The sequence below is a fragment of the Taudactylus pleione genome, unplaced genomic scaffold, assembly GCF_031769625.1.
Source record: "Taudactylus pleione unplaced genomic scaffold, aTauple2 ptg000672l, whole genome shotgun sequence".
NCBI lineage: Eukaryota > Metazoa > Chordata > Amphibia > Anura > Myobatrachidae > Taudactylus > Taudactylus pleione.
The window spans coordinates 1,003,529-1,025,997 of record NW_028285074.1 but is presented as its reverse complement, the minus strand read 5'-3'; the positions used below and the strand labels follow the sequence as shown (position 1 = coordinate 1,025,997).

Sequence of the window (22,469 nt, the reverse complement as noted above, 5' to 3'; positions counted from 1 at the left end):
TCCAAGGCAATACACTGTAGTACATTTCCCCCTTTGCATTTCCATGATGGATTTTCCCACCCTATAGGATCGTTTAAGGGGAGGAGATTTGGATATTTATTGCTGCTAGACAGTTCAACTGCCTCTCTTTGTCCCAGTTCCCCTTCCAGCTACCCTATTCGGCTACACAGGTGGGTTCTCTTACTGGGAGAGTTGGACACCAATATTTGATTGTGTGGTTGTTAATGCCTCCACCAATTTAATTAATCATTTGGTCAATAAAATGTGACATGATTTTGCAGTGCCAGTACTGTTGTATGTGTCTGTATTGTATTATTGTTATTGCATTTTGGTTACTAATACTATGGTTAACGTAGGCAGCATGGGGACAATGCTCGGGATAAACTGTTAGGGAGTTCACTGGAACCCTAATGTTACCTCTACCAACAATGAATACTCTATTGCCAAACTGCATGTTCTAGGTCGGCAGTGCCTTACCACAATCATAAGTAGGACAACAAGGATCGCTTCCTTCAACCTCGACTTTCATAGAATCTGACATGGGGCATGTAATATCTTTGCAATCAGCGTCTTCACACTCTTCCTGCAAAAAAAGAAAAAGAAAATAGAAAAATGGTTATTTATCTGTTTTATTACAACTACTGTACAGCATAAGCCAACTTTACTATACCTAAATCCAGTCTTTATGTGCAACATAGGTTCAAATGTGTAGTCCACACAAAAAGAAGGTATATGTCACACAGCACACCCCTGGGTGTATCCCTAATGGGTGCAGGACAGACGGGCCCCCGGGTCCAGGGGGGCCCACACCTTGCACCCATACAGGACCCAGCAACCTCGGCAACTGCGCTTGCGATGGAGGTGGGGGAGGGGCACAAGGAGTCTGCACACGGGCAGATAAAGAGCTGAAATGGTTAGGAACTAAATGGTATCTGAAAATATATCTAATATACAGTTAAGTAAGTTAGAAATATATCTAATATACAGTTAAGTAAGTTAGAAATATATGTAACAAATACTGTAGAAGAAGCAATGCAGATCAAAATGATACTTACAGAGCCCGGGGGGGTCCATACAGGAGTTGGTGTTGGTATTACATTATCCTCTGTAAATAAAAGATGATAATAATAATAATAATATTATTAGTAATAATAATAATAATTATTCTGGCTTCTTCCTTGACCCAACATGTCGGAAGCCATGCATTGCTTGTTTGGTACCCATGGTCCTCTTTTCCAACCAGTTGTTTCCTAATAAGTAATACACTTATCGGTTGTATTTTAATTGAGGTTGCCCACTGTCAGGAGATACCCCCTCCTCCATATCCCTCCATAATTGAAGCTGAAGCCAGACCATCAAGGACTGGGCACATGCAGGCCCCGTGCACAATTCAGCTCCTAGCTCCAAGAAAGTTGAGTGTCCCATCTGCTATATCAGAGGAGCAGATACAGAAGTGGACAACTCAATATAAACCTGGGAGTTACACCATCGATACATAGATTTAACCTGACTCCTGACTATGTAAGGATGAGAACCTCTGCCAATGACTAACGCAATGCCTCCTACGTACCGCATTCCTTCAAGGCACAGCAAGGATCCACTGGGTTCACTCTGATAATGAGCTTTTGGCCAGGATTGCATTCCACGTCATCACAGGTGACATCTTGACATGGCTGCAGAAATGAAGAGAGAGAGACATAAATGAAGATATAAGTAACTTACCATTCACCACCATAAATGAGCAATCTGTGGAAGCTGACGTACGTTTCCCATGATGAACATTATCCCAAATTTATAACAGAGAAGTCAGAGTTCCAGGCTAGCAATGACCAGGGACCACCAGATAAATGAGTCTTACTGGTTTCCTTTGCCGGTGTGTTGGTTATCCCAGTCCACCATTCACACACAGTGCATGTGCAGATGCAAATTTATGGATCTTTATGTATCTCCGTGCTGTTCCGAGTTGGGGTGGAATTCGGACGTATCTGTCTTACCGGGAATATGGTCGTTTCAGAGTAGCGACTGGGGGGCAACTTTGGGATTGCACAGACCCACCCTAGCTTGTAAGAGTATCATGGGTGTGGGGTTGGCATGTGATAAAAGCTCTGGGTGGTTCTGAGCCGTGCGCACAAGGAAAGGAAGCCTGTTTCTGGATCTCTCGCACCTAGCAATGGGGCTGGTGCAAGTGCTGATATTAACGATGCCGGCTGCGCCTGCCGGTGCAGAATCTATGGCAGGCGCGGGTTTACGCTTGCACATGCACAAACTCCCGGATTGGCCCTACAGATGAAATCATTAGCATAAGGTGGAAAGTCAGGCTACCGCGGCTTCCCCACACCTAGGGCCTCATTCAGAGGCGGTCGGAGGATGCAAGCGGTCGCTCAGAAACTGGGCGGCCACTTGCATCCTGACCGCCCGCCTCTGTTGCGGTCGTTAGGCTGTGGGTTAACACCCACAGCTCTAACGACCGCTCCTGTGATGGTCGCGATGGTCAGAGACCATCGCGACCATCGGGGCTTACGACGAGACCCTAGGGTAGGGTCTCCCTTGTCGTAAGCCCCGGAGAGCTTCTGGCTCTGTCTGAGCCGGAAGCTCTCCACTGACATCACTAGTGATCAGTCAATCAACATCGACAGCTCGCCCTCTTTGGATCGAGACCCGCTACGACCAGCGCTGTCGGTCGTAGCGGGTCTCACGCATGCACCGGCGCCGTCGTGCGCATGCTCTGTGGGGGGCCATCGACCCGGTCCGAGCGCATCGGCGCTAACGTCCGGGTCTGAATGACCCCCCTAGTGTATAGCCACTTAGCACGAGACTCAGAATACGTTCCTCTCAGGGGCAGATGTACTAAGCTCTTGAAAGTGATACATTTAAGAGAGATAAAGTACCAACCAATCAGCTCCTAACTATCATTTTTCAAACACAGCCTGTAACAGGACTGTTAGGAGCTGATTGGTTGCTGATTTATCACTCTTCGAGTTATCACTTTACAGAGCTTAGTATGTCTCCCCTTATGTGCAGAAATACTGATAAATGGAAAATGTACAGAACTTATTTTGGCCTATGGTAGAGAGAGAAATATGAAGAGAAATATATATCTTGCATACAAATGTTTCACACTTATTAGATGTCTCCAGTGCAATATAATGTTTGATGCGTTATACGATTTATGGTTGATTACGTTTATTACATTATTTTATAGGGATTAGTTACAACGTTACATACCTGAGGAGCTGGTGTCTGTAAAAAGAATAAAAGAAAAAAATCATTATTAAAGTGTAAATCCAATGTCACAAAAAAAAAATTATTATTTTCTGTTCCTGTGGTGCCGAGTTGCATTATTATATTTGGGGCTTTCCTTAATTCATTGGTGATGGGGATTGCTGTCTCCTGAATATTATAGAGTTCTATATGGGAGTTGTGTTTGGTGGAGTTATCACTCAGAACTCCGAACTCCTAAAGACTTCCATCCATAAAGCGCAAGCATCATTGTTCGCTGTTATAGCCGCCATATCTAACATAAGATTTATTATATCAAGCTACTTTTGCACTAATTGATATTATATATATATATATTTAATTTTGCTGTTCATTTTAAGGATGATTTATGTTTATTTTTTATTTTTATGCCTTTCATTATTTTGTAAAAGTTTAGTCTATAAATTCTTATTTTATTCATAGCAAAATTGGGTCTCTAAGGTGCTGCCCAAATACTGTACTGTCAGTGGAATTGAATGTTTTATTATTGCTGAGATAAAACTGTTTCCAGCCCTGTTCTTGTTTGGCCAAGTTCATTAAATCCGGCGACAAACGGAACATAATAATTTAAATTGTCCTATACTGTCGCCCCAAGAACACTGCAACACCAGACGTGACCTATATGATAAATACTAAACTGACCACAGTCTCATTCATCTTATCATTGTATTATTTTATGAGGCTCAGTGAGAACGTTACGTACCGTGACAGGTGGTGGCTGGGAAAAAAAAAAGGGAAATATAAAGTACATAAAAGTTAAAATCACTGTATAAAACCAAACACATCAAATAAATTCCAGCATGTATTAGCCATCAGAGACTTTGGGCCTTAGGGCTCGAATCAGTCCTGCTCGCTAGATGCGTTCGCTCGCTACATGCGTATGCAAATTCAGCAAGGCAGGCAATCGCACGGCAAGGCATTAGTACGCCCACTATGTCTTAGCATGCGATCGCATTGTGTACGCAGACGCCCACCAGCCTGTCTTAAGGCGCCCACTTGCACACGTCATGTCAAGGAAGTGTATGCAACCATCGGTAACATCAAGTACCATCGGATGCGATCGCAGCACTTGTTGGTGACCATACCCTGCTGCAAACACTGCGAGCGTTTCAGTGTAGATTTCAGCCAAGTGGCGTGTACTATGACGCTGTCTCTTAATTATGCATGCATCTAAAACGGCGTTAAGATGCTCAGGCACGCCTGCGTTCGCACCTCCACTCCCCTATTTTTAGCGCCCACCCACTGTCACCACCCACAAACGGCTTCTCCTGTCACTCATTCAGCCAGGCTGTCTATGCGTAGCGAGCGAACGCTTCCCCATCTCTCGCACTAGTTCACACGCGCGCATTGCGATGCGTATACATGCATGCGCAGAATGCAAACAATTGGCTGGCTGCGTGCGAACGCATCTTAGCGAGTGGGTCTGAATGAGCTCCTTAATCCGAGATGTATGCAATACTTATATTTATGCAGAATGAGCGATTGTTTGCAATTGCGAATACTTGAATGGCGCATTGCGCACGTGCTGTGATTGTGATCACGCTCGCACAAGGGATTCATTTGCAAAGCGAGTGACAGTTAAGCTAGCCACACACTAGACCAACTTACATCCAACCAGCCAACTAGTTGATTGGTTGGAATGAAAATCTGGTAAGGGATGAAAGCAAATGACAATCAGCAATTTGCTTTCAAACGCCGGAAAATGGACAAAAACTGTTGTTAGAACAAATTGTTTAAATCAAACATTTAACAAACTTGTCTGACCGACCATTTTCATCTGTTTTCTGGCATTTAGGAACTAAAAACTGATCATCAGTTACTCCCATACGTTACCAGGTTTTCATTCCAACCAATCAACTAGTTGTATGGTTGGATGAAAGTTGGTATAGTGTGTGGCCAGCTTTAGCCAGTGATTGGGGGAAGTAACTGGGAGTGGTTAGGCAAACGCAGACGTGTCGGGACAGTTTAACACCGTTTAATGGGCGTGCATAACTAAGCTATTGTGATCTCCTTCGCAGCATGAGAGCTCTGTGCATGCCGGGGAAGCTGCAGTGTATGAGGCTGGTCAGACTTGTCTTACGTGCTGCGTGACTGCTCATCTGCGTCTATGTTACTAATGCTTGTGCTGTTGCACGTCGTTGGTTGGATAAGAGAAGGCAGCAGTGGGCGTCCCTATACTAGGCTATGGTTTGGAAGGCATTAGAATATTTTAGCAACTGCGATCCATAAGAGATTGCAACTGCGGGCGCATCAGCATAAAACTTGGCTTTTAAGAGAAAGGTCTTCAGTTAAGGAGCGTACACACTAGACGATATGCTCCCTGAGCGATATCGTCTAGTGTGTCCCCGGCAGGGTGTGCTCAATGTCGTTCATGAAATTGAGCACACCCGCTGAACGATATCATTAACGACATCGTTCAGCGCCGGGCTCTCTCCCCCATTCCCCAACATGCAGCAACCTGACGATATCGTCAGGTTGGCCTGCATGTTTGCTCGATGAACGACAATGACTAACAACCCGCGGGAACGCACATCGTCGTTATCGTTCATTGTTTTGGTGTTAAAAAATGGACGATATAGTGAACGACTGAACGATAACGATATTGTTCCGTCGTCCACTTTATCGCCCAGTGTGTACGCACCTTTAATCTCTACAGTTCATGAAGCACAAACAAGATAAAATAAACAAATACATACATGATAACCTATACAAAGACTGCGAGAAATATTAAATGAAGCAGTCTCTGTGATAAAAGTATTATTATAATTATTATTATTATTATTAATAATAATAGTATGTAATAACTGAACTTACTTGAGTACCCCTGGGAACTGAAGAAAAAATGGAGAGAAAAAAACCCGTTAATTCAAACATTTTGAATAAATATGTAATTAACTACAGCATATGCTGTGCTGTCATAGGGCCTTATCAGATATTAGGGGTAAAGGGAGTGTACGATGTAAACGTCAGCCCATGAGCTGCCTCCTGATTGGTTGTGATAGCCGCGCCTTACAGTTCAGCATAGAATTTCCATATCTATTTTTAGAACTTGAAGATATAGTAATATAAATGTGCGTACTTAAGCTGGGTGGATACACACCTGGAGGACCCGCCAATCTAGTGATACGATGTAACGATGTATTGCGTCCGTGTACCCACGTCACAATCTGCCATACGATGACACAATATGTCGTTACATAGGTAATGTTACCGCATGGTATGTCGCATCGACCCAACTGACATGCAGCACATCAGATGGGAAGATGAGACCGGACAATTCATCAGATTGGCCAATATATTGTGTACTGTAGTGTGGACCCAGCTTTAGCATTGTAACATTCAGACATACACGAGATGCCTGCGCTCACGATCTGGCGTTAGAATGCCGACTGCTACTAGTGAGTACCCTAACCCTACCCCTAAACCTAACCCTCCCACCCTGCAGCCTAACCCTAAAGCAGCTTAAACCTAACCCTCCCCTTAACCCCAATACTTACCGTTGGGATGACAGCGATCGGGATCCTGGCGCGGGGATTCTGACTGGTGTTGGGATTTCGGTGTCGGCATTCTAAGCGCCAGCATCCCGACCACCAGGATGCCGACAACATCCCATACAAAATATCCATTCGTTTTTTTTAATCACTTGTGCACTATTATATACACTTGTGCACTATTATAATTCTATTATATAACATAAAACAAGATTAGCAGCCAACTAGGTTGCCTTCCCCAATGCTATGTTTGGTACTGGAAACAGCGGTGGGTTGAAGTTGAACAAAATGTACTTACCGCAGTCTTCCTTAGTACAGCAGGGATCATCTGTAGGGATTTGCACCAATATCTCATTTTCTGCACAAATGGTTTTAGAACAGACAATACCCTGGCATAAAACCTATTGTAGAAAAATACGTAATACAGTATATGAGGGCAGATAACATTATGTTGTATTGTTATTATGAGTTATACTTGTAGTAGTCAATGATTCTTATATTGTATTTGTGTACCTCCTGGGTTGGTGGTATTGTTGGGGTATCGGTCGGTGGTGCAATGTCTATCATAAATAAAACACAGACAAGAGATGATTGAGCAATGATATTGTAAGATTGTCTGACATTGTCTTCTAGATTTGACAACTTTTAATATACCCAGATGTCCATGGGGACCAAGGTGTAACGCCAACAAATCTCTTATTAAATGGACACTTACGGCATTCATAGTCGGGGCAGCATTCAAGGTCAGGGTCTCCGATTCTCACTGGTGGGCTGCCATCAATACAATTCGGAGGGGGGCTGCAAGGAATTTGGCATTCTAAAAACAAACACACACACATACAAAAAAAAATCAATTACGCAATGATTAATATATACATTTTTACCTCCTACATTAGTAATGCAGAAGCAACTATTTACAGGTTATAGCAGCAGATTTGGGGGTAGATTCAATGCTCAGCTATGTGCCACCGTGATGTATTGGCTTGGCATGTTATGGTGGGATACGGAACCCCTACGTTATTAACTTTCCTGCGCATCACTATAGGGTGTGAAGGAAACTTAGTGATGTCACAGACGGCGAAGTGCCTTCAGTGAATGTTACGGCGACACTTTGCGGCCATTGCTTAGGATTGAATCTGCCCTATTTTAATGCTTAGGTGTAAAAGGACTTACGGCACTCATAGGGTACACAGCATTTTTCTGCCCATTCTATTTCCACCAGGACAGCACCCTGCTTAGTACATATCGGGGGTGGTTGGCAATACACATTCAGACATGGGTTCTGTCATTTACACACAGAGAATAATAAGGTATTAATGACAAATAACAATGATGGCAGCTGAATTATAGGCAGTATATGACAATTTAATTTACTTTGTTACTGTATGTTCTACAATACCGCTTACAGTACTCAGTGCTATCAGATAATCTACACTCCCTCTCTGCAATCTACACACATCAGTGATCACATGCAGCCTACACATTGCTGCCCCATACACTGTGCCACAAACATCCATGACCTGCAAATGCCAAGCTGGTTACTACTACTGCTGAAGAAGTACAAAATTGGCTTTAAAAATTTATTCTAATATATATTCATTTACATTATAACTCTCTGTCTGTAAACTAATACTGCATGCTAGTAGGACTTTATAACTTACAGGAGGTGGTGCAGTGGTCGGGGGGAAAGTAACCTGAAAATGAAGATAATAGTCTATTATAAATAATGCAAAATAAAGTATAGGAAGTACTGTATCTAACCCACAAGGACGGCAAAGTCAGACAGATAATGATGGCAGCTGAATTATAGACAGTGTATGACAATTTAATTTACTTTGTTATGTTTTATATTATAAGGACATCCACTTGTTCCTTTTAATCCCATATAGTCACAGTCTGGTACTAGAAGTCTATAGCTTTCAATGATTATTTTATTAAATGTTCTATACTTCTATTATACCCCTTTCAGACATAAAATCCCAGCTTCAACCCGGCTCTGACCCGGGACACTGAGCACGGGTTGAAGCTGGGGTAACCCCTTTTCACACATGGGTGATGACCCGTCATCGTTCACACCAGACCTGGGTCTACCAGTGACCAGGGACTTCTGGCATTCAGCGGGTGCTTGGAGATGATGTCATCTCCACACGCTACTGTCTCCGGCCAATCAATTTCTTTCAGGGGTGAACCGAGTCATCAAGACCTGGGTCGCGCCTTTCACACATGAGCTGGGTCATCAAACCGGGTTGCAAATCCCAGGGAAAACCCTGATAGCAACCATAGTCGCGGACCCGGGACTGCCAACCCTGGGCAGACCTTTCATACATATGCCAGACCCGGTTCGATGCACGTTCACATGCAAAAACCTGGGTTATTGGCTTATGTTTGAAAGAGGTATTAATGCTGTCTTTATGATAATAGGTATTGTATCAGGAGCTGAGGATAGCAGACTGAGAAAAGACTGCTGAAAGTTACTTTTAAAGTGGGTACACACTATACAGATATATCTGCAGTTCATACAAACTGAACGGCCATCATCTGTGTCTGGCTGTGGGTCCCGGCAACCAGGGGGGCGTGACGGGGGCGTGTCCTGGCAGGCAGGGGGCGTGTCCCGCTCCCCTCCCCGCGGCTGCCGCTGTGCGTGTACGGGCGGTCTGCAGACCACCCATACACACCTGTCGATGGACAGATATGTCTGCAGACATATCTGTCCATCGGCAGTGCAGCACAGCCAATGCGATTTGTCGGTGAACGACGACATTCACTGACATATCGCGGGTACACACTGGCCAACGGGCAGCAGATATATTGGCCGATCAATTGATCAGCCAATATATCTGTCAGTGTGTACCCAGCATTACCATCTGGTTGCCTACTGCACAGACCTGGGATGCATATTTTGTCTGACACGGAGTCGGGTGTTTTTGCGGGAAGAGGCAAATTATAATGCGGGTTTCCATAGTGATAATGCGAGAATCCCTACAGCTTCAAGCGAGAAGCTTCTACGCCCAATGTCATAGCCATCATAATTATTATCGGCACTCGCATCAGCCCCATGATGGGTGCAATAGAAGCCTCAGAAACAGGCTCCCCTAACCCATATGTAAAACTCAGAATAGAAACTGAATCTAGCTACATGCCCATGACACTTCCATGATCTGTTGCGGGCATCCACAGCATTGCTACCCAGTTACCGCTCAGAAACACCCGTATCACATTATAGGGGAGATGTATCAAACTTTGGAAAGAGAGACTGACTGGAGAAGTTTCCAAAACCAACCAATCAGCTTCTAGCTGTCATTTCTCTAGCACAGTCTTTGAAATGACAGTTAGAAGCTGATTGGTTGCTTTTGGCAACTAGTACTCTCTCTCCAAGGCTTGATACATGTCCCCAAAGAGAGATCCAGTCAAGGTCTGTCTGTCTCAGAAACGCCTGGTGATACTCAAAAATAGCGTAAATGCGCATCTGCGAATGCACGGAACACTAAAACTACCCAGTTGTGGCCGTGATAGGAGCTGGGTCCAACTTAGAAGCAGCCCCAGTAGACACAGGGGCTGATTTAGGGGCGCAAAATTATTGATCACCCCTACCCCTCCATATTGACTGACAAGCCCCCTCGTCACATCACTGCTGGCTCTGCCATCTCTATGTTGGAGCCGGTTCCAGCCCCAACCTTACTCCCCACCATTCAGGACACCTGACTTCCCTTCTTTCCCACTAGAAGCAGAAAAAAAAAGTCATAGGGGTAAATTTACTATGGTGAGAGTTTTTAGAAGTGGAGTTGTTGCCCATAGCAACCAATCAGATTCTAGCTATTTTCTCCTCGAGGGTGCTAGCTAAATGTTAAGTAGAATCTGATTGGTTGCTATGGGCAACATCTCTACTTCTAAACAGTAAATTTACTCCCATAGTGTCAAACAAAAAGGGAATCATTCAGCCCTATGGGCAGCCCCATCTGGTCAGCAGCCTAATGAGGCTCTGATACAGGGGCGCCTGCTGTGCCTCCCCCACCAAGAGGCACCTACATATAAAATAAATAAAAAAAACATTTAATTCTAAGTTTAATCAATTTAACATATGGTTCTTATTAGACATAGGTGTCTCCCCATAAATCCACAATGTAATAAGTACTGCGTATACTCACCGGTGATTCCTGTGGAAGTGTTGTTGGTGGGAATGGTGTTTCTAAAAACAAAGTACAATATATAATTACCCTCCCATTCATTAAATATAATGTCTGATGCAGAAGGCTGGCGGAGCTGGCGGGGGTAGACATCGTTGTTCCATTTAAGGCAGAGGAAGTCATAACCTGAATTATGCTTCATGGCTGTATTAATATTTATTTATTACCATTATTATACCTTCGTAATATAAAAATATGTGGCAGATGGTGATGTTGTAACATTATAGGATGTTTGGTTTTTTTTTGTTACATTGGGGCAGCTGGGCAAAAATTTAATTGGGTACGAATCATTGGGGGAGAGAAATTTTATCCTGCTGTGCCCGGTTCTATTTCAGGTATAATAGCCGGAAAACAAACATATATTTGTTTCCCACATACTGGTCTATGTACAGTACTGAACCGTGGAGAGAGATAAAGTGGACGGAGATAAAGTACCAACCAATCAGCTCCTAACTGTCAGTCTGTAATTTGACAGTTAGGAGCTGATTGTAAGGTACTTTATCTCCGTCCACTTTGTCTCTCTCCAAGGCTAAGTACATAGACCTCTGTGTTACCAAAGGGAAACCTTTTTTGTCACAAAATAATATTATATATTAATGACTTGGTAAGGCCAAAATAATGCAGCGATTCGCCGTGAAAAGGCACACTTATGTCATAAGGGTCACTGATATATTAAAACTTTCATGATGTAATAATAGCTCACTGATGCAGATGTAAAGGGAACAGCAATGATCGTCTGATGGTATTTCCTCCCTGATGAAGCCGGGTTCGCATATCACGTTGTTGCATGTAACACCGTCACACGGTCCCTGTAAGGAGCAAAGCGGCAACATGGCATAAGCACCGCTGTAAAGAATCTGTGCTTTTATTAGGCGTGTTCAGACGCAACATACAGGACACCGTGCTGCTATGAAATCAATAACTCTGTCATACTCCATCCTCAAGAGAAAAAGTCAAGTCGTTGCCCATAGCAACCAGTCAGACTGTAGCTATCATTTTCTAGGTTGTAATAGGTCAATGGCAGCCTCAGTGCGCTCTAGAGGACAACAGCAGCAAGACTCCCGCCAGTTGTCTCTTTGCAGTTGTCTCTTTGCAGTTGTCGTACAGATTCCCTAATTTTCACATGGATCCACTGTACATAGCCTGTCCTCACGTCCCTCTCGCTTGTAATGCGATTTATTGTGGGAGATGTATGAAGCCTTGGAGAGTGATAAAGTGGACAGAGATAATGTACCAACCAATCAGCTCCTAACTGTCATTTTTCAAACACAGCCTTTAAAGTGAGTTAGGAGCTGATTGGTTGGTACTTTATCACTCTCCACTTTACCTCTATCCAAGGTTCAGTAGTAGGAAATCTCTCCCTATGTATGTATGCATAATTTGTTATCTATTTCATCAACAGGTCGGTGCCAATAGTGATGCATGCTCTGCTCTATTCTGATCATCATTAATTCCATCTCACAATAAAAGCCCTAAAATATCTCCCCCTACAGGAAGACAACAACTGGATTACTAGGAAGTCTAAATAAATAATAGGTTTAAAGGTAAAGGAAGAGCCTTATGATATATTTTACCTTAGGTGGGGAAGATGTTGGTATTGTGTTGGGAGGTGGGGTGGGCTCAACAGGTGTAGTGATACCTGGGGGAAAAAAATCCAAGGATTTAGTGATTTTATGGTCACTTTAAGTCAATCGATCTCTTTAGATGTGAAGGACCATAGATGATTTTAGGCAGGTAGTCGTGTAGGTCTCTTCACGCTTCAGGCCAGCCAGAAATGATCACTCGTTCCACAGTTAGAAGGTATGCATGTGTGTGGCTTCACTACTGAAACCTGATGCAAAATGGTTATTCCTCCACATGTTATATGAAGATAACATTTAATATCCAAGCTCCGCTGACAGCGTTTTGTTTTGAGGGGCAGGGAACTCACAGAAAAGTCTACTTACAATCTTCAAACTGCACACAACGATGGGTAACTTCATCAAAGACCATTCCTGGGGCACAGACGGGGTAACAGCCTTCAACCCTGACATAACAAAAAGGTGCAATGATGTAGCATAACAATATAAAGCAAGTTCAACCACTAGTCAGTGAAGTAATGATACAGTATACATCTAAAAAAAAATAATTATATATATATAGCTGGTTGTATCCCTTGTACTGCCTACACAGCAGGCGTAGGTGCAATCTACTGGTAATGACTTGGCGTAAAGCAGGCTCATACTGTATTCCGCCGATGCAGAGCCGTATGCATTTTGAGATTTGATTTAAGCCTCTGCATATGGGCGGATATAGGCTATTTTTCAGTGTGCTTTTTTTTTTTTTTTTTTACAATGAATTATGCCCATTTTGCAACCAATTATGTACCAGCCCCCGAATGTTTTTGTTTTGCTTTGTTCATTTTGCCAAAACAAGCAGTAGAGTTGACGTACTGTAGTAAAATTCTGCTCCACAACTGCTCATTAATGAAAGAACAACCGCTTACTCATGCCACTTACTTGAGGGTTAGCGTGCACTTGGTTCCCAGGGGATCTTGGCATGTTGGTATGCAAGGGCTACCGCAAGATCTGTATTTCCAGGTGCAGATAGAGAATGATGGTAAGCCAAAGCTCTCCTCTGAAAGAAATTTAGCAAACTACAGTAAGCATCACCTAACATGTTTAGCTATATCTCAATGTTTGCTAGGCTGTTAAACCCTAGGCAGTGAGGTCATACCGGTCAACTTGAAACTCATCTGCAATATATTTCCTGACTTCACACGGGACATGAGTAGTACATCATTTCTGACGGAGAGATAATTTCCTCGTGCTGAGTAGGATTCCAGAGTGTCATATCCCTTTAACAGGCGGCTCGGTCTCAGAATGAAAGTCGCTTGTGTACGGAAGCTCACGCTCGGCAGCCACTTCTGCAGGCTCAAACCTCCGTCACCGTCCTGCACAATGAAGAAGTTGTGGTGCTCCGCAGACTCCAGGGAGACCAGCTTCCTGCCGTCTGGAAAAAGATCAGGAAGGGTAGACATTACAATCTCGGGGGGACGATCATATTTTTCAAATGTGCCCTACAGACTATATAACGTAGCCTAGTGATTCCATCTTTTTGAGAGAGAAAATCGAGACAAGAGCATGACATGACGGTGTGCACAGGACAACGTAACTTACTCAGTAGGTCCACATAAAGGCTTGGAGTGACCATAAAAGTAGCTCTCAGGGTTCCAGGACCAACGCCTTCCACAGAGACAGCCTTAGTGTCATAATCGGCCACCAAAGTCTTGCCATTCATCATCACCAGACGGAAAGGACCCTCTCCGGCTTCTAAAGGACCAAAATCATTTTCAAGAGTTAGCAAACAATATGTCAGTTAACAAGGGTAACTTTTTTTTAAAAATCATATCTAGTCATGTCCTGTTATACACCTATCCTCAAATCGCACCAAGTAGCCCCATTCGGCAAGTAATGGTCATTGTGACTAAGCCCCGGCTTGCATCCCAACACACACAATCTCTCAAAATATGCATCTTATTTGCATCACTAATGCAACAAAAGTAGAATGCACGAGTACCCTAGATACTGGCATTGGCAATGGTTGTAGCTGCTGTGTGCGACTCAGATGCTAACCCAGGAAAACAGCCAGAGGCCCGATACGAGTGAGCCGCACCATGGATAGCACTGTGCAACGTTGTGTTTAATCTGCAACTCTATGCCAGTTCCTTATGACTAAATTACTAATCCTAAATGCCTAGGACACTAAGGACCTCATTCAAAAGTGGACGCAGATGCGGTCATGTCTACTGGCGGTTGCCGATCTGCGACTTCATGCCAATGGCGCTACAAAGTCATTCCCTAATGTATATCCATGCGTATGAATGTGCACAGACTAATATGCCCACTTTCAGTGTTCGTACAAGACTTTAATAACACCTGGCATAGAAGGTTGCACCAGCGCTATGGCGAGTGCAGAATTACCATGAGTACGGCTTCCAAAGTGAACGATTGAGCGTCTGTGGATGCAAACAGCGACACGCGTGCGAAAGTCCCACACCGCGCCCGTAACACAGACAATCTCCATGGCCACCTCCCATTTACCTCCCTGCCCAGCACCGTTCCAAGGCATCACTGATACCGCGCATCTCAATCGATACAGTTGTTTTGCGCGTATACTCTGTGCAACGCACGTGCTGTAGGAGTTTTTAGCATTTTCGCACATGCTCAGTAGCAGAAAATCGCTCCGTCACGATCGGCACTGCCTGTGGCCCTAAATCAGGCCCTAAAACCCACTTTGTATGGGGCTACAATGTAAAAAGGAAGAATTGCACAAAGTCCATGAATTGCTACCCGAGGCAGAGCGTCACACCATGTGTCTTGCACCATGTGGCGCAGAATTGGACAGGCGTATGAGGACACATCTGTACAAGGAGAAGGCTTACCTCGGTTGTAATATTCACAAGGTGATGCTAAAAGAGAAGAAGAACAAGATTAATAATCTAATCAGTCAAACTTTAGTCGCACAATAACATTGACTTCACAACGAGACGCTTACGGCATATGTCGGGGCTTCTCCACTCAACGGTGACACCCTTCCTACAGCAGGCGCGGGCGTAGGCCGCAAGTGCGGTGCAGAAGCACAGGCAGCTTTCTCCGTCCCTGCAGGCCTCAGTCTCCTCCACGCAAGCCGTGTAATAATGCTCCACATTCACCTTTTAGCGAGAGAAAGGTTTCATTATCTTCAATTCACAACGGTAAAGGGGAATTTTTTTCTGGATAGGGTCTTACAAATGGTAATGTCATACACTGCATGTGCAGTATGTATGGATTACATGTGATAAATGTACACGCAAATGCCAAAGATGTACGCAGAAAGAAATCTTACCACAGAGTGGCATTCGGCAAAGTCATAACTCCTGAGCAGATTGCATTGTGTGTCCACAAACTTCTTGTGGCTCTCAGAAGGAGGTGAGGGATTCGTGTCTTTGTCAGGGCACTGTGGATAAAGTTATGTGAACAAATTCATTTATATTTGAGTATATCGTATATAATTCTCAATTTTATACAAACACATTTATTTATACACACACTTATTTATATTTCTAAGTGGCATGTAATGTAACAGAGTAAAATAGTAACTTACCTCTCCAACCAAGTATTGAGCGGCATATTGGGCCATATTATTTATTGCAAGCTCGCCAGTTGTTTTTCCGTCGGCATCACCGCACATCCCTTGAACCTTGCCCTGTATAGATAGATCATTTAAAACGTCAATCATGGTTTATGAAATATTCCTTCAAAACAAAATAGCTTATTGCAAATGGCCACAGCCTGCTCGCCTTTATGTTAGACTTCTTTCTATCCAGCACTGACCATGTCACTTCTGTTGCTGGCACAACAAGATTCTGGCTATTTATATACTACGTCTTCTTACTAGAAGGTAAAACGCCTAGACTAAAAAAGCAGTTTTATAGCACTGGAAGCTGTAGGGCAATTGCTACTGAGGGGTCTATGTACTAAGCAGTGATAAGTGACAGAATGAAAAGTGATAAGTCTGTGATAAGGTGACAGCCAATCAGCTCCCAACTGTCATTTTTCAAACACAGTCTGTGAGATGACAGTTGGAAGCTGATTGGCTGGCACCTTATCACTTCCTTATCACTTTTCACTCTGTCTCCTAACACTGCTTAGTACATAGACCCCTGAATATTAAATGTTGATGAGATATTTGCTCAGAAAGTATTTCTCTCATCTAGCAAAATATTCAATCTGATGACTAGGGATGTGTCCCATTGCTGACAATGCTTCCAGCCAAAACATAAAAGTAAATGCTAGGATAGGTCTAATAATATACAATTGCTGAATGTATGTGTGTAAAGCTCAAGGCTGATGTAAATATCCTATCAGGGGCATCTCTATAATGGGTGCAGGGTGTGCGGGGTACACGGGCCACTGTGTCCAGGGGGGGCCCTCACCCTGCACCCATATTTTTAATACTTACCTCCAGAGTCCCACGTCACTGATATCTGCGCAGTCAAAATCACTGCCGCGGCCATTTTTCCGGTGTTTTGCGCATGCGCAGTAGGGAAATCATCTGATAAATGGTAGCGGTGCCATTTTCCCCATGACCTGCGCATGTGCTGCAGACTATGGGCACACTCTAGTGCCCAGAGTCTACCGGTGCGGCCCTACGCTCAGTGCGCTGCCGGCCGCCAGCGAGAGAGGAGAGTGCCCCGGACAGAGACTAACCACGGGCCCCCTCATCTCTTGAAGCGCCCCTGTATCCTATAGACTGTAAGATTGCGAGCAGGGCCTTCCTACCTCTATGTCTGTCTGTTATTACCCAGTTTTGTACTATTACTGTTGCTTCCAATTCTAAAGCGTAACGGAATATGCTGCGTATATAAGAAAGTGTTAATGATAATAATAATAGTGACCTTAGACGTGTCAAGATTTTAGGAGTCGGGGTTTGTTCAATGGAAGCCCAGCTTGGACCACTCAGAACTATAACCCTGAATGCTTGGCTTCCTAGTAACCAGACTCCCAAGGAACCCAAAGGAAAGGATTAGTGACATCAGATAATTATGATATCTCACTGCAGCTGGTGTCTGAAAGGAGGAAAGGGACAGCAGCTAATAAGCTATAAATTAGCTAAAGCAGCGCTAAATGAAATACACCATTTATTGTACACTAGAAGAGGATAAACAATAAATACAAATTCTCCTAGATTTCCCAAATTTGACATGCATGTCTATTATTGACTCTATATATGCCATTTACATTTGTATATGGAATATTGCTAGGTTTTTATCCATTTATTTTTTATTCTAGGAGAATTTTTATTTATTGTTTATCCTATTCTAGTGTACAATAAATTGTTCTATTGAGGAGACTGACTATCTCTTATTTAGTAGCTGCTAGGAGAGGAAACTTTTGTCAGCACCGTGTTCTCCAAATATTCTTAACTAATAAGCTATGTTGTGCCCCAAAGTTTCAGAGGGAATACATCAGTTCTTTCCTTAAAACTTCTTAGACGACTATCAGCACATAGGGGGTATTTATCAAAGCTTGGAGAGAGTTAAAGTATCAACCAATCAGCTCCTAACTCATTTTTCAAACACAGCCTGTAAATGACAATTAGGAACTGATTGGTTAGTACTTCATCTCTCCCCACTTTATCTCTCTCCAAGGTTTGATAACTCTCCCCCCTAGGCCCTGCACAAATATTGCTGTAAAGCTACGCTAAGTGAGATCGTAGCTCCCTGGAAGAAGACTGAAACTTTTTTTCATACTGGCATATAATCAGAGCTAGTATGGCAATATCATATGATGCAAAGTGCTCGGCCCATACCTGCAGTGATGGTTCCAGTTGAATAATAACATCCAAGTGCTGATCATAGTAGACAGCAAGGCCCTCCAGGAAATGTGCCACCACGTAGAATCCAGAACGGTAGATTTTCACTTGGGTTTGAGAGCCCAACTCATGTACCTGCAAGGGAAACGCATTCATCATCAAAGCGCTGTTTAGTGATACAAAGGAGAGAAAGGAGATAGATAGATGACAGACAGACAGACAGACAGACAGACAGACAGACAGACAGACAGATAGATAGATAGATAGATAGATAGATAGATAGATAGATAGATAGATAGAGAGATACATGGGTTCATTTTTATTCAAAGACTTCAGAGATCAGCTAAGGGTTCATAAAGTTAAGGGGCTAACAAAACGGGGGCAATATTTTACATGTCAGTCTCTATAGACGTACTTTTGAACTCGACTAGATTATTACAGTAGAACACACCGAGGCTTTCACTAGCATCTGAATATGATTTCCCTGCTGGTACAGTCGTTTACCCATCTTAAAAACACTTAATAAATGCACTAAAATCTGAAAGGCTCCAGGGGTAGATTTACTAAAGCTTCATAAAATAAAAACTTGAGGTGTTCCCCATAGCAACCAATCAGATTCTGTCTATCGTTTTCTAGGAGGCAATAGAGAAATGAGCGCTAGAATCTGATTGGTTGCTATTTTAGGAAGCTGAAAATGTTGGTGTTCTTCAGACAATCTGGACTGGAAAGTTCAGTAGATGCTTGTATATAATAAATATAATGCTCTCTGGTGTAAATAGGGGCATATACAATTAGGCGTGGGGTTTATGAGTAATGATGTGTTGCCCTAATTTTTCCAGCAACCCAAAGTACATATCCCTCCTGTCCGGTGCTGGCCAATTCTTACCACTACGGGTTCCAATTCATTCAGCACTACACTTGCTCCTCCAAATTTGATGTTGATGGTCTTCTTCATCAAAGCTCCTCCCAAGTCTTCATTAGCATCATTTTGCATGACAACTCTGAACGAGGGTTTTTCACCTTGCAAAGACTGGATGGAAAAAAAGAAAAAGTACCTTAAATCTTTGACAGTGCACTGTGCAGCACTGGGGAAAACTCATGTCTCTCTTACTGATGGACTCAACTGTAAAAACTAATGATAGGTAGAGAAGCCACCCTCATCCCACCTTTCCAGCTCTTCTCTGTTAACTTTAAAAGTAAGTAATAAATTGGATGCCCTGAAAAAGTTAAGAGTTTAAAAGTCCTAGACATTTAAGTTTACAGGTCGAAATTAAATTTGCACATTAGATTGAAAACTGCCCCAGTATCAAGAAGAAGCATTAAGTTTGCCACTTCCCACGATTAAAAACTGACCATAATGCGCCCCCTTTCATTCATTCATTTTGTATCCACCACAAAACTTACCCCGTCACCTTTTCACCATTGACTCTGATTTCCGTGGTGGAAGTTCCCATACATCCATGACGACCCCCCCTCCCGCTCTTAAGTCAACTTCCCACCCTCACCTTCTGTACATCTAAAAATTTACAGAGTAACTTTCCGTTGGTTCTTCTGACCCATTCATTGATTCTTGTAATTGCTTTTTCTTCTGTGTCCTCTATAATCCTTTATGTGATTACCAACTTGTTATTTGAACAGTTTTCTTTCCTTATCCTTGTTACCCATATATCCTAAATGGACCTCTTATTACCCAGTCTTGTTCTAGTACTGTTTCAATTGTAAAGTGCAATAGAATATGCTGGCGCTTTATAAGTAACTATTAATAATAATAATGCAGAAAGACCCCAACAAACTGACCTCAACAAGAACAATTGAACACAATTTTGTGGCAAACGTCTTCCAGATACCGTCAAACAGGAAGAATTGGGACCCATCATAAGCATTACACACTTTGTTGCACTGGTTATTGGTACACGAGAACTTGCCATTTTCACACGTGCTGTAATAAAAACAGTATATAAGAACAATCAGCAAAGTAGTAACAACAAAAACAGCAAAGCCATTTTTTAGTTGATAACTGTAACTATTCTTCTTACTGATCTATGTTTGTGAATTATGGACCTCATACAGAGCTGCTCGCAAAAAGCGAGCGCTCGCTCTGCATGAGGGCGGCCGCTTTTTTTTTTAAAAGCCGGCCTCCTGGCCGCCCGTTAAGCTGTGGGTGACCACCCACAGCTTTTGCGAGCGGCCAGGTGATGGTTGCGATGGTCGCGACCATCGAGCTTGCGACGAGACCCTTGTGGTAGGGTCTCGTCTTCCGCAAGCCCCAGTGAGCTTCCGGCAGTTCACTACTGACAGCACTTCAGGAACGCCTCCGTTTGTCAAGTCACCCTCCCTCCCGCCTACAAAACGGGGCGAGCTATCGATCGACATCGACAGCCGCCCCGTTTGTAGCGAGCCCCGGAGCAAGAGAATTTCTCAATCGCACCGCACGTGCGCAATGCACATAGTGTTTCAGAGAGGGTCTGAATCAGACCCAATGTGAGCTGTTGTGTTAGATTTTCTTTTTCAGGAACAACATTCAAATATTTGTGTTATGAATGTTTCAGAAGAGCGTGATCATTATTTAACACAGGCTTTTTTAATATCCACTAAAAATGTGCATTGCGGCACCGATAGCTCCTCCCCTATGGGTTATCCTATAAATAAGAGGGCAGCATTTAATACTTTCCTGAGGCTGTCGGTGCAACCGTCCCACTAGTCAGGCGTTTCTTCATATAGTCAGTGAGAAATTATTAGCAGGACAGCCACACACAGAGGGAAGGGGAAGGCACACATAGGTGTCATCAGCCTAGGGGGCATGGTGGCATAATGTGGACTGGGGATCCTGTGTGGCATAATGTGAACTGGGAGCACGACAAGGTGTTTAACACATCTGTGGTGCTGGGAAAATTTGCACATTATACTTTTTAAAAACATCTCCAGCATATCTTATTGACAATTTTATTGGTAGGGGCTCCTGCAATTTAGTTGCCCTGGGGCCCCCGCAAATCTAAATCTGGCCCTTAGATAGTATCTGACCCAACTTACCAAGTGTTACAGTCCTGAGCCAGTGTCTCGCCTGGGTTATAAATGTCGTCTCCGTGCACACAAGGGCACTCGTTCAATGGTATGCAGGCTCCATTATATCTCAAAAGCCTGAAAATAAAAATGTGAGAGACTTAAAATATTAAATTGATGAGTATCAATGAGCATTATCATATGTATTATGCATTGGATACAGCTTTCCACTGTCTTTTCTCTAAGCATCTTGTCACTCTAGTGCAACCTATCCCTTTACATAGATTTGTCTTCTGGCCACTGGTTCCAGGGCTGCCGGCAGAGCTATCGGGCACCGCTACCAGGGGGCATGGTCAAATGTGTGGGTGCACATTGCAAACGCCGGGACTCCCATTATACTCTGTGCTACCACTGCAGGTGGTGAGGTCTCCAGGTCTACACAGTAGGAGTGACGTCAGCAACCATTGGAAAGAAGCTATGTGATGGTGGCACATGGCCACCATCACGTTCCCCAATCAGAATGGTGTAACCATCGGACTAGAAACAACAATGGTTGCCAACTTTTGGTTTATGATGGCCGTCCCCAAGACAGACAGGTCTCGGCCCAAGTACTTTGTAACCCACATCCCTCTTGATGCCCCTGACAGAGTCACTTTCCCTATTTTGTCCTCTGTCCATCCAGCCACCTATATTGCAATCCATCTGCATGACAAAGAAGTTCCAAATCAGCATATATAGTAAGTGTATACTTAAAGATGCATACATTAAGCAAATCTAGCCAGGTCTCTGGAACAGCTGCATGTAATTCTAATATTGGGGGAGAGTTATCAAATCCTGGAGAAAGATACAGTGGAGAAGTTGCTCTTAGCAGCTTCTAACTGTTATTTTTCTAGCAGAGCCTGTAAAATGACAGAAGCTTTGGGCAACTTTAACTCCTCCAAGATTTGATAAATCTCCCCCATATTATAGTATAATACCTTTGCATAATCATCTACGTCTCCCAGGATATAAAAGCCTACAACCCAACTTTTTATTCTTCAAAAGTAGACTAGTTTGCCACTATTAATATACTACTACTACTACTACTAATAATAATAATATATATATATATATTTTTTTTTTTTTATAAACCTCTTAAATATTTGTAGAATTCAACTATATTTCAGCTAATTTCAAATTAATTCTCCAAAATTATTCTTCT

General features: G+C 43.2%; 1 protein-coding gene across 1 annotated transcript in view; it reads right to left on the bottom strand.

Moving 5' to 3' along the window:
* LOC148478190 (uncharacterized) overlaps positions 1–22,469 on the bottom strand; it is a gene marked incomplete at its 3' end in the record, with an annotated part of 198,930 nt that overhangs the window by 37,567 nt on the left and 138,894 nt on the right. Inside the window, exons 63-88 of the mRNA XM_088455835.1 lie at positions 21,299–21,406; positions 20,066–20,207; positions 19,155–19,298; positions 18,266–18,403; positions 16,058–16,159; positions 15,800–15,910; positions 15,470–15,626; positions 15,357–15,383; positions 14,092–14,244; positions 13,649–13,924; positions 13,432–13,549; positions 12,880–12,959; positions 12,508–12,572; positions 11,637–11,742; positions 10,895–10,935; positions 8,411–8,443; positions 7,923–8,031; positions 7,465–7,566; positions 7,263–7,309; positions 7,048–7,150; positions 6,073–6,089; positions 3,962–3,976; positions 3,226–3,240; positions 1,571–1,673; positions 1,056–1,105; positions 478–583 (exon numbers count right to left, since the gene is read on the bottom strand). Coding sequence (XP_088311961.1) covers positions 478–583; positions 1,056–1,105; positions 1,571–1,673; positions 3,226–3,240; positions 3,962–3,976; positions 6,073–6,089; positions 7,048–7,150; positions 7,263–7,309; positions 7,465–7,566; positions 7,923–8,031; positions 8,411–8,443; positions 10,895–10,935; positions 11,637–11,742; positions 12,508–12,572; positions 12,880–12,959; positions 13,432–13,549; positions 13,649–13,924; positions 14,092–14,244; positions 15,357–15,383; positions 15,470–15,626; positions 15,800–15,910; positions 16,058–16,159; positions 18,266–18,403; positions 19,155–19,298; positions 20,066–20,207; positions 21,299–21,406 — 2,468 coding nt within the window. The remainder of the gene's footprint in view (positions 1–477; positions 584–1,055; positions 1,106–1,570; positions 1,674–3,225; positions 3,241–3,961; positions 3,977–6,072; positions 6,090–7,047; positions 7,151–7,262; positions 7,310–7,464; positions 7,567–7,922; positions 8,032–8,410; positions 8,444–10,894; positions 10,936–11,636; positions 11,743–12,507; positions 12,573–12,879; positions 12,960–13,431; positions 13,550–13,648; positions 13,925–14,091; positions 14,245–15,356; positions 15,384–15,469; positions 15,627–15,799; positions 15,911–16,057; positions 16,160–18,265; positions 18,404–19,154; positions 19,299–20,065; positions 20,208–21,298; positions 21,407–22,469) is intronic.